The 20,856-nt window shown below is 35.6% G+C and overlaps 1 protein-coding gene across 1 annotated transcript in view; it reads right to left on the bottom strand.

The window, feature by feature from the left end:
* The window catches only part of DIAPH2 (diaphanous related formin 2), an 880,788-nt gene that overhangs the window by 787,604 nt on the left and 72,328 nt on the right, over positions 1-20,856 (bottom strand). Inside the window, exons 4-7 of the mRNA XM_058441333.1 lie at positions 18,783-18,887; positions 13,628-13,648; positions 10,764-10,833; positions 2,251-2,438 (exon numbers count right to left, since the gene is read on the bottom strand). Of these exons, the coding sequence (XP_058297316.1) occupies positions 2,251-2,438; positions 10,764-10,833; positions 13,628-13,648; positions 18,783-18,887 (384 nt within the window). The remainder of the gene's footprint in view (positions 1-2,250; positions 2,439-10,763; positions 10,834-13,627; positions 13,649-18,782; positions 18,888-20,856) is intronic.

Here is a 20,856-nt window from a genome sequence, read left to right as displayed (position 1 = left end):
AAAAAAAATGATTTCCTTTAAATCGCATAGTTGGTTTACATCGTATCTTTTAAGGAAATATGGGCTTTTGTATGGAAATATTTAGTAAACTTAGGAGGAAAAAAAGTCAAATTCTTTACTACCGCAAATCTCAAAGTACTACTTTACCATTTCTGAGTTCATGTGATCTTAGTTTAGAAACAGTCATTAAACCCCAAATTTATACACTATATATAATAATATTTAATAATATTTATACAGTATATATAATATACCTGGAGAAAAGAGCTCAAATGAAATAAGAAAAGCAGCCAGGCATGGTGGCTCACACCTGTAATCCCAGCACGTTGGGAGGCCAAGGCAGGCGGATTACTTGAGGTCAGGAGTTTGAGACCAGCCTGGCCGATATGGTGAAACCCCGTCTCTACTAAAAATACAAAAATTAGCCAGGTGTGGTGGCACACACCTGTAGTCCCAGCTACTCAGGAGGCTGACACAAGAGAATCACTTGAACCCAGGTGGCAGAGGTTGCAGTGAGCAGGGATTGCACCACTGCACTCCAGCCTGGGTGACAGAGCAAGACTCTGTCTCAAAAAAACAGAAAGAAAAGAAAAAAGAAAAGAAAAGAAGAAAAGGATACCATGGTTATGCAGCTTAAAATGCAAATATTTTCATATTTAGATGGAAGATTAGGGATAATCTTCACAGTTGCTTGTGGCTTTTCATAAAAAGGGTAACTTTACATGTAGCCTGTAGCCTAGGGGCTATCTTAGAAGACGTCAGCTTTTACAAAGGTTATAACTATAACTGGCTTCTAAACTAACACTGACTAATAAAGGAACGAATGCATTGATGTATGTGTCACTAAAAGGTGGCAGTAGTTGTGGTTCAACACATTCTTCAAAAATATATATATTAGGAATTACCATGAGAATCATTTCCTTAACTGATTACTATAATGATTTAAATGTGTAATGTGTTTCACAGTTTACAAAGTATTTAATAACTCTATTAGGATGACAGAGTAAGTACAGATAAAGAGACTTAGGCTCCAGAAAGGTTGAGTGTGTTTTACCCCAAATCACTTAGCCATTAAGAGAGAGAGCCATGACCTAAACCCCAGGTCTTCAAAGCCCAAATATTATGATTTTCACTGTGTTTTAACGTATGCTCTAAGCATCCATTTCATGTGGTGGTTTTCCTATGGGTATGATTAACTTCGCACACCTATAAGTGAAAACAACTGGAGAAAAACTCCAGGTGAACACTCAAGATGTTTCTAGTTGGTATGATGAAGAGCTATCTTTGGAGTTTCTTAGATAATGCGAAGAGAATGGGGAGAAAAAACTCTCAATTTTAGTCACATCTGTATAACAAAAAAATAACAATCATCATCAATAGAAGAGGCACCACCAAAACTGAGGAACTACACACACATACACACACACACACACACACACACACACAGACATTGGGTAAAATAAGAATGAGCATTTAGATTGGGTGTATTATCAAGTAGCATTTCCGCTTCTGAGGCCCCAAACTGTAGACACTCTAAAAGCAATTAAAAAGAAGGCAGTATTATATGGAAAAATTAAAGGAAGTGGGAGAAGCAGCAGCTGAGGGACCACTTAAACCTATGAGTACTCTAAGAGAGATTGCATGGGTGATGATTAACAACGGTCCTCAGCAGAAATAGAAAACTTACCAAGAGGCAAGGGACCTAAATTGCAATAGAAGAAATTTAGTTTTATTCTTGAAAAAAAAAAAAAAAAGATTTTAAGATGCTAGACTGCATTTCCAATGGAAGAGGGCTTCTGTTTTGAGAAGCATTATAAAATAACTAGCAGCTTTCTGATTTCAGTTTATACACAGTTCAGTGTCAGAGGAATTGTGAATATGTAGAGATTGAACAAAACGATGTTTAATTATTTTATTGCTGTTATAGCCTAGTGTATTTAAAAATGTCTAAAGTGTATTAAGACATGGTCCTTGCCCTCTGAGAGCATATAAGCATTTTAATTACACAGTATTATTTAAACAAAACTAATGTTTAATTGAAATTAATTATAAAAGGCAAGCGTGCATAAGAAAGGTGAACACAGATGGAAAAAATAGTCGAAGAGGCACAATGGTTAATCTATTTCAGACACAGGGAAAATGGCTTAGAATTATAGGCCATTGCTAAAAATGGGATTCTTTCTAATATTTATGTATCTTTTTCCTCACATTTAAATTGCTGAGTATATGGTTTATCTGCATTGATGTTACCTGTTCGTGAACATCTGCTATGAAAGCCACAAAGACCATGTCGGCAGAGTCATTTTTGGCCCACTGAGCAACACGTACACAGAGGTCTTTAATTCTCTGTAATGTAGCAGCTTTTCCATGGGCAAGGTTCTCTCTGTGTTGCAGGTATGACTGTAGGTATTCTCCAGTTGGCAGAAAATAAGAATTGCCTATTAGCACATGGTGAAAGACTAAATATTAACAGTGTTAGGATGAACGCCTGTGGTGTCAATTATTATCCACAATTGCCTGAAATCCACCAAATCTTACTTAGTTATTGGTTAAGAGGCCAAGCTCTGCAGTCAGTCTGACTGGATTCAAATCCCTGCTCTCCCACTTACTTACTATGTAACCCCCAATGTACTTACTTTTCTAAGCCACACTTTCCTCATCTATAAAATGGGGGTGATAATTCTTATGAGGATTAAATTAGGTTTTACATGAAGCTTGCCTAGCACCGTTCTTGACACTTAGTGTTCTCTAAAAGTTCACTATTACTCAGTGTTAAATATAACAAAATGACTGTTATATACTGTATTAGTTTGCTAGGGCTGCCATAATAAAATACCACAGACTGGAACATAAACAACAGAAATTTGTTTTCTCCCATTATTTTTTTGTTTTGCTTTGTTTTTTGTTTGTTTGTTTTCTGAGACAGAGTCTCACTCTGTTGCCCAGGTTGGAGTGCAGAGGCGCGATCTCAGCTCACTGCAACCTCTGCCTTGGTTCAAGTGATTCTCGTGCCCCAGCCTCCTGAGTAGCTGGAACTATAGGCATGTGCCACCACACCCAGCTAATTTTTATATTTTTAGTAGAGATGGGGGTTTTGCCATGTTGCCCAGGCTGGTCTCAAACTCCTGACCTCAAGTGATCCGCCCGCCTCGGCCTCCCAAAGTGTTGGTGATTACAGGCGTGAGTCACCTCGCCCGGCCCCTCTCCCCATTCTTGACATTAAAAGTCCAAGACCAAAGTGTCAGTAAGTTTGGTTTCTTCTGAGGCCTCCCTCCTTGGCTTACAGATGGTCATCTTTTCTCTCTGTCTTCAAATGGCCTTTCCTCTGTGTCTGCACACAACCCTGGCACCTCTCTGTGTGTCCAAATGTCCTCTTACCAGGACACCAGTCAGACTGGATTGGGGCTCACACTAAAGGCCTCTTTTTTTTTTTTTTTTTTTTTTTATTAACTTAACACTTCAAAAGCCCTATCTCTAAACACAGTCACATTCTGATACGTTAGGGCTTCAACATACGAATTTGGGGAGGACGGGGCGGGGGGGGGGGACACAATTCAGCCGGTAACACATAGCTTTTCTCATTCCAAGCAAAACCATTCCACACAATAAGAAAATCTGAAATAATTTTGGGGAGGAGCTTCAGTTCTCTGGTAATACTTCTCTGCTTTCTAACACAGAGGCAACCTATTTAAGCTCATTTAACTTTGGGAGGATAGACAGAAAGATGGATAAATAGATATAGAGAGACATATAAACACATAGAATACATGTTATATCTTGGATACAGACACCAATCATACTTCGTAGAAGAGCTCTTTGAGTGGATAAGCACTCTGCCAAAAAAGCATCATAATCATCAATAAAAATAAATGATTTACCAGAAATATACAAAGCAGTTATGTTCTCCAAGCACAAGAGTTACATTGCGCAAGCAGTTATTTTCTCCTTAGATCACAAATTCATTAAAGAACCATGACAGGTTACTAAAAATTTACAAACAGATCAGCATAAAAAATGAACCCAAATGCTTTTAATATCTTTGATGCTATTGAAGTTCATTTTTTTCTATATTGTTTTAATAGGTAATTATGGCTGCAACTATAAAAGCACATGCAATTAATGTAATAATCATGGTATCCGAATTATGGTGACCACAGTAAAAAAAATTACTCTAAATGTCACTGGTCACATCACCATTATTTAGCGATGCAGACCCAGAAAGCATTTCATACAAGCATATAAACTAGATATTAATATGTTATGAATATCATGTATCATTTTTAAATGTTATGAATATCAGTGGACCACTGACAGGAAATACCTTGGTCAGTATAAACTACTCAAAAGACTGTCCATATAGCTATCAGCCAACAAAATCTCCATGGGACAAGGCCAGACTCTAACTAGCCTCCAAGAATTTGGGGATGGAGGCAATGTCTTCTGAAAAACTGATGCACGAACCTACAGAAATACATATAACACGTAGCTTAAATGAGGAAATACATGAAGGGCTTTAAACACTCTGAAACACTTCATAAATCTAAGGCGGCCTTTTTCTTTTTAAGATTATTCTATTCTACTTATTCAAAAGAACTAATGTTTGTTCAACCAAACAGTCCTTTCCAAACAGATAAACAGACAAAAGAAACTTGATTAACTAAAATGAAAAATGGAATCAAATGCATGAGAAAAGAGCCCAAAATTTTATATACAGTAGCTAAGCTAACTCTTTTTTTTGAGACAGGGTCTCAACTGTGTCACCCAGGCTTGAGGGCAGTGGCGCCATCTCGGCTCACTGCAGCCTTGACTTCCAGGCTCAAGAGATCCTCCTACCTCAACCTCCCTAGGAGACTGGACTACAGGAGTGTGCCACCACACCCAGCTAATTGTTTTATTTTTTTGTAGAGACAGGGTCTTGCCATGTTGCCCAGGCTGATCTTGAACTCCTGGGCTCAAGTGATCCTCCCATCTCACCCTCCTAAATTGCTGGGATTACAGGCATGAGCCAACTACATCTAGCCTAAGGTAACTTCTAAACATTGATCTTGATCGTAATCTGATTGCTTCCTCTTTTTCCCCTGCTGACAAGGCTATCTGGATAGAGGAAGCATTGCCTCATAAAAAAAAATCCCTGTGTTATACCACTTTAAGTTTTATAATGGCAACAGCAAATTTTATACAGAGCTTTTAAAGGATACATATTGTAGAGACTATATTACTTAACAACAAAAACACACAAAAAAAGACATCATATAATTACCTCATTCTATATAGATGATCAAAATTTTTTCCATTGTTAGTAAAATAAACCAATCCAGTATAAAAAATAATGGCTATACTAGTCTTAAATGTCTTATATCAAGCATCAGATTTTAAATTGATTCTTTTACCTGATTATATACACAGAAAAATATCCTCAATAAAAATATCCAACATGATCACAATCAAAATGCACAGCTAATGGATTTGTGATGCAAAATCATACATGAAATATACATCTTTTAATTTCTAATATCAGGATATATTATAAAACATAATGACCCCATTCATAAATATTAATATAATCAATTTTCAAAATATATGTCTAAACATAATACTAATATTCATGCTGTCTTTTAGACATTTCCAAATTGCCAAGGTAAGATGACTTGTTAATATTTCATAATCTATATTTCAGCATTCATTGAACAACGAATTTAATCTGGCATGATGAAATAATGCAATTTATGACAATACACTGGAAGGGAAGGAACTGATAAGATAGTGTTCCAAAAATGAAGGGAAATTCAAATAACAAAACCTTTCAAAACATACACAGATACCCCTAACCAAAATAAGTATAATATACAAATTAGCTTGCAGTGTTAAAACATTAGGAAATGGGAAAGTAGCTACTCATTGCACATAATGGATGTGAAATTAGAAAAGACTGAAATTGGTACTTTAATAGTGTTTGTGCTATTTTTAAAAGATCACTTATAATATACCATCATTAAATAGTTTCAGGTCTTATTTTCATCTGATCACCAAATGAGTTTTTCTACTTTATATATACTAGTTTAAAATAATGGCAGTATTTTTATTCTGACTGAATTAAGATTTTTAACAAAATTATCACCACCATAAAACTAAATATTTTACAGTAGCAACTATCCTACAATTTCTAAATCCATTTAAAAAAATCAAATTGGAGTACACGAACACAATGTTTTATCATCACAAAGCAGCTACTTCAACCTCCAATAATCAATGTTTTGTCTCCCCCTTCTGGACTACACAATTACAAAAAGGAGAAAAAAGGAAAAATAAGATTTAATCTTTTTTCACAGAACATATTCAAATAATTGGCCTGACACAAGTGTAATACTACATGAGGTAATTATCAAATACTATTCTATAAATAAACTAATAAAACTTCAATTTATTAATGTAGTAGCAGCTTAGCAGCCTACAAAGCATGCTGCCACACTTGGTGGTATTTTAGGTATATTACTATTAGGTAGCTTATAGTAATACATAGATAACACTTTAAATTTATTATTTTAAGCCTGATCATATGTTAATCCTTTTTTTTGAGACACAGTCTCACTCTGTCACCCAGGCTGGGGTGCAGTGGCACTATCTCGGCTCACTGCAACTTCTGCCTCCCGGGTTCAAGCAATTCTCCTGCCTCAGCCTCCCTAGTAGCTGGGATTACAGGGGCCTGCTACCAGGCCCAGCTAATTTTTGTAGTTTTAGTAGAGATGGTGTTTTACCATGTTGGCCAGGCTGGTCTTGAACTCCTGACCTCAAGTGATCCACCCACCTCAGCCTCCCAAAGTGCTGGAGTTACAAGCGTGAGCCACGGCGCCCAGCCATGTTTATACTTTTAACAGAAACTTACTCTCAGTATTACCTTCATCATCAGCCTGGAAGAGGGCTGGGTGGGGGGTGGGAGTTCATTTGGCTCTATTTTGAGAAAACTCTTGCAACAGTCATTCAGTTAGTGCTCATGATTCCCATGCTCCATTAGGGCAAAGAAGCATGCATTTGTATCTGACCTTCACTATTATGGGCTTGTTTTTTTGACTGAGATTATTAGGAACATTGCAAAAGGTACAAATATGACCTCTTAATTTTATGTCAGATGGTTTATCTGGTAAATGATACTACAGGCCACCAAAATGATTCACTTTTCTCTATCTTGGTCCACTGAATCATCTACAAGTATACTTGGCCTTCAATACCTACTAAAGATATTCAGGCTTCAGCTTTTAAGCAGGTAAATGTCATTAGAATGATCAGCAACATAGTCTCAGCAGCAATATACAGAGAGTAAATTTAAAATGGTAAAAGCAGTAGTTTGAAACAGAGAACCAAATTATAAAATTATACTGCTAATGCTGTAAGAGCTAAATAAATGTTCTTGCATGGTGATACCTTTACTCCTGCTATTGTGATTCTAGTAATTTCTCCCTGATTAACGTATCTAACTGAACTCAATCTTCTTTTACTCCAAACTCGGTCTTGTCCCTGACTACTCTATGAATGCTCAAGTCAGTTTGGTCACCCATGCTTGAAATTTCAGTCATTATTGATTCATACATCTCTTCTGCCCTTTTAAAATCATTTGCTGAGGCTGGGATATTTTACTTCCACAGTCTCTGTCTCTCATCTATACCCTCCATTTAGTTCCTACTAACCACACTCCAGTTCCGCATCCTTATTACTTAAACTACAGCAACAACCCCCAGCTTGATCTCCTTGCCTTTATATCTAACCTCTCCAATTTCCACTGCTACCTTTATCTTCCCCAAATACACCTTGGATTTTGTCATTCCATGGCTCAAACCCTTTCAGGGCTCCTGGCTGGCTATTAAAGTGACAATTCTTCAACATATCTCTCCTAAAATGACTTGAACCTACCTTTCCAAATTAACAACCCACTAACTATGCTTAACATATGTTTTTAGTCACCCTAACTCTTGGGATTAAACACCCCCAAACTTTCCCTTGTTCACCCCACTCCATGCACAGTGACCTCTGCTATTCCTTCAGATACTCCAAGCACACTCCTGCCTCAAGGCCTTCGCACTTGATGTTCTCTCTTCCCTAGATATTTGCATGGCTCTTCCCATTTTCATTCAGGTCTCCTTTCAAATGTCATTTGCCCAAAGAGCTCTCCTATCTAAAATACCACACTCCGATCACTCTCTGCTATCTCTAATAGAGCTTACCTGTCATTATATTTTATGTGTCATATTGTCTGTTTCCCCGTCCTGAATGTAAGTTCCATGAAGACACTATCTGTATGGTTCATCATTCCAGCACCTAGAATAATGCCTGGCACTAATAAGTACTCAGTAACTTTGTGTTCAAGAAAGGAATGAAACTGAGTCTAGAGAGGTGTACAAGGTCACAGGGAATGAATGAGTAGTGAATCAGGATTAAAACTCAGGCTCTTCTGATGCCGAGACAAATGCTTTCCCAAAAAGCCGTTGCTGCTGCCAACTTATTAAATTACCTCTTATTTAACATTATAAGGTCTGGTCATTACAATGCTTGCTATTTTCCAACTATCATATGTAATCATATCAATTCTTACTTTTTGTCACAGAAGAATGCTTATTTTTCTACCTGTGGATAAATTATTCCTGGCTTGCAATGAAATCAAATCAATCATTTTAGCTGTTTTCTAAATCTGTTTCATGCATTGTTACTAAATAATAAAAACAATTTATTTTGCTTCACAAAATTCTGCAACAGTTATTTAGAATGAGAAGCCATTGAAAAAAGTAATTCAGTTTTATCTCTTCCCTACTCCAAATTCTTTGCTATTTCTAGAGATCTACCAGAATGATATTTTATCATTTCCCATCACAGACAGTATCTATACCAAATCCTCAACTATTTTATTAAATCTTTAAAATAATCTTGTCAATATTAACTTGAGATCATATATGATTTTACTTTTTTCCTCAAAGCCCAGCAATAATCCACACCACATAACAAATAGCTTCCAATAAACAGGCAAAACATTCTCCTTCCAGCATCCAGCTGAATCCTTTGCACCATTCTTGACCCAGAATAAATCCCATTTTTCCCTTTAAATCTTCAAATAGCAAACATCTTGAACACTGAACAACAACAAAAAAGGCAGCTCAGTCTTATCTCATTTTACCATGTAGTCTTTATGTTTTATGTCTTTCATATCAAGCATTTTGTAGAATTCAAGACATTTAACAAAAATGTAATTCAGACCTACCATTTGCAAGACTCTTTACATGTTAAATATATTAAACATAAACAATATACTTCAAAAATATCACAAATTTAGTATTATTCTCTTCATTTTATCAGTGAAAAGACTAAGATTCACAGAAGTAAATTATCCAAGGTCACACAGCTAGTATGTAGCAGAGACAGAATCTGAAACCAGGTCCATTTGCCTCTAAACCCATGATTGCTACTAAAATTTGCCTTCCTTCATAGAGTCTGTATTGTGGATATACAAAGACTCATAGTATGTGAAACAGTATTATTCAAGGATATAAATTACTACAGGCATAAAGTAAAATAGGAGTATTCTAAAAGCCCTTAAGGAATATATAAAGAAATAGGAACTATAAGATAGAGTTAAGAGTGACTCCCTAAGAGTTAAAAACAAAGTGCTATAGGAGTTCAGATATATTACTGTAGGTGGAAATGGGAGAGCGGATCAAGATCAAGATAGGCTTCATGGAAGAGCTGTGGAGGATGGCTAGAATGTTGACAAAGGAAAGAAAACATTCTATACAAAAAAGACCCCTTGAGCAAAGTCAGAAGCAATACTGCCTGAGGCTAAGGGGGTGGTTTTGTTCAGGTAACAGGCAGTTTCCTGGCTTGACTTTTAAAGTACAATTTATATAGAATAGTGAAAAGTAAAGACTGATGGTAGGTCAAGATCAGGAGGGCCTCAAATGCCTCCATTTCTGCTTCTAATCAACATTGGTTAGACAAACGCAAAACAGGCCCATGCCGACCTCCTAGTTCATTACATATTCCATCTGTCGGATTTCAATCTAGCTTTCATATCACTCATTTTTGGACCAATGTATGTAATCTCTGAGCAACTGCAATACTTTAAGTGATTATTCTAGAATTTCTTTTTGAAACACCTCTATAAATTTCCTACCTGCCCTTTTTATCAATGAATAAACCTCTCCATCTGTTGAAGATTGAGACTACGACGCAAAAGCCCTTTTGTAACTGGTTTTCACCAGTGATCTTACATATTGTTTTCTTATTCCCTTTAGTTGCAGAAAAACAAACAAACAAAATTTCTTCCTTAAGACAGCCGTCCCACCTAAACTCTAGAACAAACCCCTAATCATTTCCTCTAGAAGCTAATTCCTATAGTTTCTTCCCTTTATAGCAGGATTTGCAAACTCAAATGTGAGGAGGTCACAGATAAGACAATGGGTATGAAATAGTTTACACTGTGGATCAAAACACGTAACTCATTATACTGTTTTTCAAAACACTCTGGGAAATATATATATATGTGTATATATAAATATATATACACTACATATAGCCTGCTGGCCTGCCATTGTACTATATTGCATCTTCAGGTCCTATCTTTATTCTGTTTACCTGTCTGTCTTCCCCATTAGACCTAGTTTCTTGAACACAGAAGCTGTGTACATTGTGGAAAAAGAACATATAAATCATTTATTATAATAAAATATGTTAAATATAACAATAGAGCTATAAACATGGTGCTATGGGAAGGAAGGAGTCACCTAGGACAGCTTCTTCTAAGATTGACAGGAAGCTTAATCTTGATGGATATTTAGGAGCTTGGCGGACACACTAAAGAAGAAAACGGCATTCCAGCTCAAAAAAATAGAACATGCTTGATTTAAAGGTATTAAACAATAAGGCATGAAGGAATTGCCAAGTGTTCCTATGCAGATAGAAGACAGGTACCAGTAAGAATGACGCTGGAGATGAAACTAGAGAAGCAGGCAGGGATGAGATCACAAAGGACAACAGGGAGCCATTTGAAGGTTTTGAGGAGGGAAATACAGTAGTCTCTCTTTATCCACAGGAGGTATGCCCCAAGACACCCAGTGGATGGATGCCTAAAACTGTGGATAGTTTTGAAACTCTAAATATAGTATGCTTTTTCCTATGCATATAAACCTATAACATTTAATTTATAAATTAGGCACAGTAAGAAATTAACAATAGCTAATAAAATAGAAAAATTATAACAATATACTATAATAGAATTATGTGGACCGGACGTGGTGGCTCACGCCTGTAATCCCAGCACTTTAAGAGGCCAGGGCAGGCAGATCGCTTGAGCTCAGGACTTTGAGACCAGCCTGGGCAACATGGCAAAACCTCATCTCTACAGAAAAATACAAAAATTAGCTGAGCATGGTGGTGCACACCTGTAGTCCCAGCTATTCTGGAGGCTGATGTGGGAGGATGGCTTGAGCCCGGGAGATCAAGGATGCAGTGAGCCAAGATCATGCCACTGCACTCCAGCCTGGGCAACAGAGTGAGACCCTTTCTCAAAAAAAAAAAAAAATATATGTGAATATGGTCTCTCTCTCTCAAAATGTATTATTGTGCTGCACCTCAGGTAACTGAAACAGAAAATGAAACCACAGATAAGAGGGTACTGCTGGAGCAAGATATCTGGTAACAGTGTAGAATATGCATAGGTGGGTGAGAGACTGAAGACAAGGAGACTGATTGGTAGGCTACAGCAATCACAGGGGTGTTAAATGATGACAGTCTAAACTAAGGAAGTAACAGTGTGGGTAATTAGGGGAGAGAGTTGGTACCAAGACTAGAAATACAGGCTGCTTCCAGCCCTTATTAAAATAAGCTAAAAATCTCTTATCTCCCCAAACTCGTTATTTAACCCCACCTAGCCTCAAAGTGAGGACTTTAATACAAGTCCTCACTGAATCACTCAAAAATCTCCTAGGTAGCTTCCTGAATAAGTCTATCAGAATCTAAGACTTCCTAAAGTGTGAAGTATACTTCTCAGACTACCTTAACAGAATCTCTGGAGGTGCTAGATAAAAATGCAAACTTCTTGGCCATATCCCAGGCCACTTGAATCACAATCTTCTTGGAGCAGGACAAAATTTGCATTTTCATGTACTTTCCAGTTTGAGAACCATTAGCCTAATCCAGCCTATCCACCTATCGAATTTATTTTTCTTAAACACTGCTTCCATCATGTTACCTCCTTGCTCAAACTAATTTATAATTTGCTGCCTGGACTTCAAGACCATCCTTCAACTTGATTTTTTACTCTTTCCAATATACATTCTTTGTTTCAACAAAGTCAACCTCATCTCTCACTTCCCTCTTCTCTGCCTCTACACACATGGTTTGGTTCTCTTCAGGCCTTTGCATTTAATATTACTTCCAGAATCTGAGAGCTTCTCCACAGTCTCTCCTCCCTAGCCAAACCCCAGCCATCGTAACTAATTATTCCCTGAAAGCCCAATTTAAGTGCAGAAATTTACACAGATTTTTCTCTAATTACTCCAACCTTACTTCTCTCTCCTACTTACGAATTCCTATTACATTTATAGTCAGCATGCATAATTTAAGGTTTGATTATTTCAACACATATCAACTAGGTCCTATCTCATTCTTATTTTCCAGTCATCAGTGCACCTAGAATAATTCTTGGCATATAATAAGCACTAAATAAATATTCGATTTTTAAAATTATCCTGAAAGGATGATGGCTTTTCCCCCTAGATGTCTCATGAATTTAAAAAAAAAAAAGAGTAAGATAATGAAAAGAAGGAATCAATTTTTAAAAGCAAAACAAACAAATACATTCACTATTCTAGATACCTCAGTACTCGGTGATGTTAAAGATAATGTTTCCTACCACCCTGTTCTCTAGAGAGTGCTTAGTCATGAAGATAAGGTAATTACAAACAGCTCTCAATCACAGTACAGGCCACTTTGGGCATGTTATGTAATAGTGTATCATGTAATTATAGCACTGAAATATAGTGCCTTGAATATAAAACCTTTAAATGACAGCCATGGAAAGAACCTTAACAGATAATTTGAGCTAATCATTTCAATTTATCCATTTAATAATTGAGCCCCAGAGAAATTACATGACTTGCCCAAAGTAGCAAAGCTGATTAGTAGCATCCAACAAAGACAAGCACCCAGGCCTCCCGACTGCATGAAAAGGGTTATTTTCATTACTCTATGTGCTCAGTGATACTGAAATCAAAGTGACATATTTTAATAAGAATTCCCGTTAGCATAAACCAACATTTTAGGATTCTCCTCCTGATAAATTGAGGTAAAACATACAATTTCATCAGAATCATAAAGACTGACACAGGCATAATTCCAGAAAAAAAAAAAGGTGAAAACTTCTAAGATAAAATATACAAGCATATTCTAGTTCTAAAACATCTCCCAAAAACCACAGAAAAAATATTTGCCCAGGCTAAATTCTAATCACCTGATCATAACATTCATCTCACTGCTTTGGTAAAATATATACCAAAAGAACCAAACATATAAAATACTACAAGCAAAAATCACAATTTACAAAACCACAAATTTATATCTAAGGGTAAAATACATCTTTTGTACTCACCGTAACTTTACTTCCAACTATCTGCATGCAGTGGTCAACGAAGAGTGGTTATGGTGTGAAAAAAAACAAACAGCAACAATATTAGTAGTGAGAAGCTTTTCACAGAGGTTAAGTGTTTAGTAAATTAGTAAACAGCTAACCCTATTTATATTTTTGATACTTTAGATATACAGGCTAAAATAGATACATCAATAGTAATTTCTACTATGTTTCAAAAAATGTGTAAAGTCTACAGAATAAGGATTCTCAAATAAGTGATAATTACTATTTGAGGATTTTTTTAATGTACTATAATGGGCTTCTCATATAGTATAATCTAAATATCAAGTTATGCAACGTTAAGTGTAATCAGGCATCAGATTTTTTTACCAGCTCATAGCCCCTGAAAAAATTATCAATAGAAATTTTTTTTCCAATATTGCCTTTTCTTTTCTTTCCTTCTTATGGCAGGTATACTATCAAGGTTGAAATAGGCCAGGCGCGGTGGCTCACGCTTGTAATCCCAGCACTTTGGGAGGCCGAGGCGGGCGGATCACGAGGTCAGGAGATCGAGACCACGGTGAAACCCCGTCTCTACTAAAAATACAAAAAATTAGCCGGGCGTGGTGGCGGGTGCCTGTAGTCCCAGCTACTGGGAGAGCCTGAGGCAGGAGAATGGCGTGAACCCGGGAGGCGGAGCTTGCAGTGAGCCGAGATCGCGCCACTGCACTCCAGCCTGGGTGACAGAGCGAGACTCCGTCTCAAAAAAAAAAAAAAAAGGTTGAAATAGTACACCTTCTTATGGCAGGTATACTGTTAAGGTATTTTAGTGTAGAAATGTTACATTTAAAGTCATGCATTAAGTTCAGAAGTAAACTTTAGGTTGAAAACAAATATTTTTTATTGTTATAAATTTAAGGTGTATAATACCGTTTTATATTATACTTGAAAATTATAAAAAAGATAGATTACTTATTATTCTAGTTTTCTAGGTAATCCTAGCATTCTATTATAAGATCAGAATTTTCTACATAATGTGAAGACAAAGAAGCATTTTACATCTAAACATGCACATGTTCAGAAGGAGGAAATAGTTCAAAAATTGCAGCTCCAACTGAGCTTTCCTAATGGATAAGTGATAAAAGAATTTCTGAGAGGCAGAATTGTGTTTAAGAAAGCAGGAAGTAAACTCATAGTCCTAAACATAATTTTATGCAAAAATCCAAATATAAATCAAATCACTGTTATCAGATTCTCACACTTGAATATCAAGCAGTGTCCAAAAAACAGCTAAGCCACAATATAAAACCATTAATCCGATAGCAGTTATTACCAAAATGTGTTCTATTTTTCAGTTAGTGCTTTAAAAATAAAAATCAAATTTAACTGAAACCCCAGTAAGAATCCTATGTTGAAAAGGATATCATAAAATACAAAAAGATAATGACAATTTCCAAGTAGATTATTTCAGAAGAATCCATGAATCTCAGAATAGAGAAGTAGCTTTCTTAAATATTCATTCAGTAGACTATTTACAAGCAGTGATTATTTAGTTGGATAAAAGCCTCTTTGGTGCCATTAACAGTCTTCTGAATTAAAAGATATGCTATTGACCTCAATTATTTCCTCCCACCAAAAAGACAGAGGTTGTATTTGTCCCTTGTTTATTTAGCACAGACATGAGACTAACAAAAGAATGTGAGCCTGCGTTAACAATTAAAGCAGGTCTATACTCAGTGAAACAACCAGAATATGGCCCATTTAATGATTCATTTGCATTGCAAAATAACTGCATTTAGCTAAAGCACAAACGGCAATAGATAAGATTTAGTACCCAACAGAAGCTAAGAGAAAATATTTTGGCCATGTCTGGGTTCAACTGTTTGATATATCCAGATCATACCTGGAAAAGACCTGAAAGAGTATCTGATAATGACAAAAGCAAAACCATAATATATGTATACACATACACATATAGATATACTGCAACTTTTAACTACTCATTATACAGGTCAGTCTAACAAATCTGCAGATGTAGCTGGCATCACTATTTTAAATTATTTCCTACTGAGATTTAAAAAAAAAAAAAAACCAATGCTGCCTCTCAATGGTTCATATGTCTTAAAAAATATAACTTTACATATTTTAAAATTTCAAAGATTATGATTTAAATTCAAAATAAACCAATCCCTTAACATTCTAGGAATGACACTGGCATTTGACAAACTAATGTTGGGACTTCGGTGAATAACTTTTCCTCATAAATGTCTATATGTGCTGTTAAGGGCCCGTGAGATCCCCTCTAAATTACCAACATCTTGTTTCAGGAGTACCAATCGGTAGGACAACTTTTGCAATATTAACAAAGCTTGGTTTTCCATTTTCTGAAAACATATGCTGGTGTTTTGAAAATATAGACTCTTCCAGGTTATTTGTGGTCAAATTATCTACATATACCTATTACCCTACGTCAGATCCATAACTACGCTTCCTACAACGAACAATGGAGGATAAAATGCAGAAAGAAGGTTCTTCTCCATCCCTCTATTTAAAGTTCATTCATCATGGACAGAGTTATTCAAACTTTTTCCTGTAACATTCACACAATTTAACATTCTCTATTATGGGACTTTAAGAAGAAAAAACTAAGCAATAGTTTTTATTATTATCTTATGGTTTCCTTTATAGTTTCCTTTTCCATGCTAACTTTAGCGAAGTTAATTATACAACAAAAGACTCTTGTTTGCTTTAGAAACAAGTTTTGACCACATATTGGTGTAGAGCTTCATTTTATTTTTATGTCCTTACTCAGGAACCCAGGAGCATGATAGACATTTCTATCTAAAATTTGGTTTTAGATCCCATACAAAATGATTAATGCAGGTGTTAAACGGGGAAAATGTACAATTTATGTTTAAATTTAACTACAATTCTCACATGTTTTACATGTGACTATGAAACATTTTTCCACCAGGGACTCTAGCTCTTAACTTTGCTACCTCAAGATGAGAGCTGTGACTAACTAGAACGCATTTTCATAAAGTAGTGGTAACTATCATGTCTACTCTAAATGCAAACTTTAGTGTTGTGATAATGAAAAGGTCAAAAGATTAGATTATTGTTTGTCACTGAAGGCCAACCCTCTCACCTTCAAAAGGAAATTATATAACTAATTTTTGTGGTTTTAATGATAGAAAACACAGTACTAATTAATGTCTTTCCAAGATGAGAAAGCTTTAAAAATGCTTGTCAACAGCCTTTCTTCCATCATAGTATCTGGCCCACGAAAAATATTAGCAAAAACACGTATAATCCTGGAAATCTTATCAAAGTGCTGTGCGTATTTCAGGTGCTCATATGTACACTGAATGAGACAAATAAGGGCCATTAAGTAGTTCTGATTTCGAGGCTAATGCCTTAAACATAGAATTTTCATGTCTTTTGAGGAACACTGAATTTCCATCTTTTGAATAATACAATTCAAGTGAGCTCATCTAATATTTATCCAGTTTTTTGCATTTTAATCTTAAAAATCAGTATATAACTTGAAGTGTGCATTTCTTTGGTCACTTGAAGAGGAAATAATATGAGAATAAATGAAAACAAGTTCTGCACAGAAATCATGTAATAATCAAAAGGTCAAGGAATAAGAGCTTCATATAATCATTATATTCAGTCCCACTTACACAAACAACAACAAATGAGCCAGAGACTCTAACAAAATCTTATCATTAAAACCACCACATAATTATTCATATGTTATTATCTGTACTTTGCACTCAGATTCAGTCATATAGATTTACTAGTGTATCAGCCTTTAGGTAGTTGAAAAATAACATTGAATGTACATCCTGCATTTCCTAAAGCATTTTACGGTGAACAATAACTTGAGTGCAAAAATGAGAGGAGATTCATCAGAATTTCAAAGTAAAACCCTATGCATCACCTAATTCTATTGAAAACGACGCTCATGGCAAATTTCACTTATCACTTGAAACATATTTCTGCCCTTGGATACCAGAAGCAAATTAAAAAACATGCTGTTGCTCTGCTATGGCGGAGCTGCAATGTGTTATGTTTAAATAGTTCAGCATTCAGATTTAGCTTGTTTCAAGTACAATATAGAATCAATACAATCGTAGAATTCACGGCAAAATGCATTAGTAATTGCCACTGGAATTGCTGTACTGAAATAGCATTAATAGGATAGCCAAATAACTTTAGAATATATTTTTTCAATGAAGACTTGTTTTCTGCAATGGTCAACTTATGAAATGTAAAACACATGACCTAAATAGTGTACGTGTGTGTACACACATACGTATACACAAAAAATATCACTGTGTGTGTATACATATATATACACACATATACACACATGCAGTGATTTTATGAACTCTAGGTATTAAAAGCTTTTTCTTTACAGAAATGTAAAAGATGCATTTTGCTATTTCAAAAATACAATTTTTTCTTACCAAAAAAAAAAAAAAATCAAAGCTTAAGACTATATTTGAAAGTGCATTAGGAAGTGAACAGAGCAAAATACTCCACTGAAACACAAAGTTTCCTAATAATAAAAAGTCCTTTCAATGAACTTTACTTTCAAGTCTTGGGACTCACAGATTTGATTAGAGCTCCTATTAGGTGACATCCTTTACATTAAACGAAGCTATACAATAGCAATTATGAGGCAGCTTAGTTTGCATCATATAAAATTATGAAAAAAGCTAACTGCAAATTAAAAAATACTGCTAAAAGTTTCATGCAAGTAGACACCAAACATGTAGCTTTAATGTAAACTTAAGCTTTGACTATACTAAGTTGTACCTTCTTCAAAATCCGAAATTTTCATCTAACAAACCACATTTTGAGCAGAATATCTGCAAAATGCAGTCGATTTTTAGTATGTACACAAAAGCTCAGGACTGGACTGGATTACCTCAGAGCTTTGTATCCTTTGTCTTGCTTGTAATAATGGAAACGTCCCATTTCTAATGATGAATAGTTTAAAAATATATACTTAATATTAAATGTGTAACATATATAAATTGTTTTCTGAACAGTCTATATGAGTACAATGAGGTAATCTGAAGAGCTGAGGTTTGTTTATTTTTAAGCAGAATGATGCTAAGCTCATTGCTTATTCTGTTGGTGCTAGAAAAATCTCCCTACTTACAGATTTGGCAGTGGCAGAAATATACTGGACAACCATCTCACGTTTGGTGGTAAAATCTTTGTTTCGTAAAGGAGCTTTTTTTTCTTCGTTAAGGTTCATGTCCTCCTGTAAGAAATAACATTTACTGTGAGCATTGATAAATTTCCACTTAAGAGCTTCAAAAGTGATTAATAAACATTAATAATTTCTATGTCTTAAAATACTAATTGATGTGGTGACTAATGTCAAAAATCCTTTTTTGGGATACTTCGCTGTTATTTTTCACTCTAGATACCACAGTTTTGTGTAAATTGTACCATGTATTTGTGGTTCACATCTCTACCTAGCCAACTACTGAGCAGAAAGAAAAAAATATTTTTAAAACTATTCCACAGAATAAACTGGCAGTTTATAACATAGATATACATGATATCTATGCTAACAAAGCTCTTTATTTATCTTGATAGCAAACACACACACAAAATGCTGTTTGGCATATGCTCCCTTAGGATCGTTATTACCTGGGAAAGCAAATATAATTTGCCAATTGGCAGGGTCTATATATCTATATGTCACTGAAGAAGGTTCACAAGAAGTTGTTGGATTTGGAAAAGAAAAAAAAGCAGAAACAGTTAGCTGTATTGCGGTAATAAATGTCACTCATTAGAAGGAAAAGTATTAAGTTACAAGAACACATTGTTTTGAGGTTCAATAAACTTTAATTCAGTTGGAAATCTACCTTTATTTTGTGATATATACACTTATAACACTTGATTAGACAAATTGTTTTTCTTCATTTTGAAATTCATGGTAATCCTTGTGACATATGAAGACACCCTTGACAAGGTCACAGAACCAAGCTGGAAATGACTGTGCTTCAAAATGCAACACCAAATGAAAAGTCAATCTATAGGTGAAAATGGTTATAAATCATATGTCTGATATAGATGTGTACCCAGATATACAAAGAACCTTTACAACTCAATAATAAAAAGACAAGAGTCCAGTAACAAATGAGCAAAACACTTGAACAGACATTTTTCTAAAGAAGATATACAGGCCAGGCACAGTGGCTCACGCCTGTAATCCCAGCACTTTGGGAGGCCGAGGCGGGTGGATCATGAGGTCAGGAGATCGAGACCATCCTGGCTAACACGGTGAAACCCCATCTCTACTGAAAATACAAAAAATTAGCCAGGCGTGGTGGCGGGTGCCTGTAGTCCCAGCTACTCGGGAAGCTGAGGCAGGAGAATGATGTAAACCCAGGAGGCAGAGCTTGCAGTGAGCTGAGATCACACCACTGCACTCCAGCCTGGGCGACAGAGCAAGACTCCAACAACAACAACAAAAAAAAGATATACAAATGGCCAATAAGCACAGGAAAAGATATTCAACATCATTAGTCAGTAGGGAAATGCAAATCAAAACCACAATGAGATACTACTTCACTTCTACTAGGATAGCTAGAAAAAAAGAGGAAAATAATAAATTTTGGCAACAAATTGAAAAAATTGGAACCCTCACACATTGCTGGTGGGAAAGAGAAATGATACAACCACTTTGGAAAACAGTCTGGCAGTTCCTACAAAAGTTAAACAGATTTATCTACCATATGACCCAGGTTACATACCTAAGCAAAATGAACACATATGTCCATACAAAAACTTGCACACGAATGTTCACAGCAGCATTATTGATAATAGCCAAGGAGTAGAAACAATCCAAACATCCATCAATTGATGAATGGATAAACAAAATGTGGCATATCATACAATGAAATATTATTCAGCTCTAAAAAGGAATAAAGTGCTGATACATGCTGTAACCTGGATGAATCTTGAAATCACATTATGCTAAGTGAAAGAAGCATTATAAAAGACCATATATTCTATGATTCTATTCATATTAAATGTCCCAAATAGGCAAATTTATAGGAACAAAATATAAATTAGAGGTTGCCAGGGCCAGGGGAGAAGAGGAGGGAGTTTGGATTCTGACTGATTATGGGTATGGTGTTTCTTTATGGGGTGATACAACTGTTCTCAAAGTTGTTGTGCTAGTTTCACGCTCTGAATATACAAAAAAAAAAAAAAAA

Source organism: Hylobates moloch, unplaced genomic scaffold (genome assembly GCF_009828535.3).
Source record: "Hylobates moloch isolate HMO894 unplaced genomic scaffold, HMol_V3 SCAFFOLD_7, whole genome shotgun sequence".
Lineage (NCBI taxonomy): Eukaryota > Metazoa > Chordata > Mammalia > Primates > Hylobatidae > Hylobates > Hylobates moloch.
Note: the sequence above shows the minus strand (reverse complement) of the source record. Positions and strands in the feature narration are given on the sequence as shown.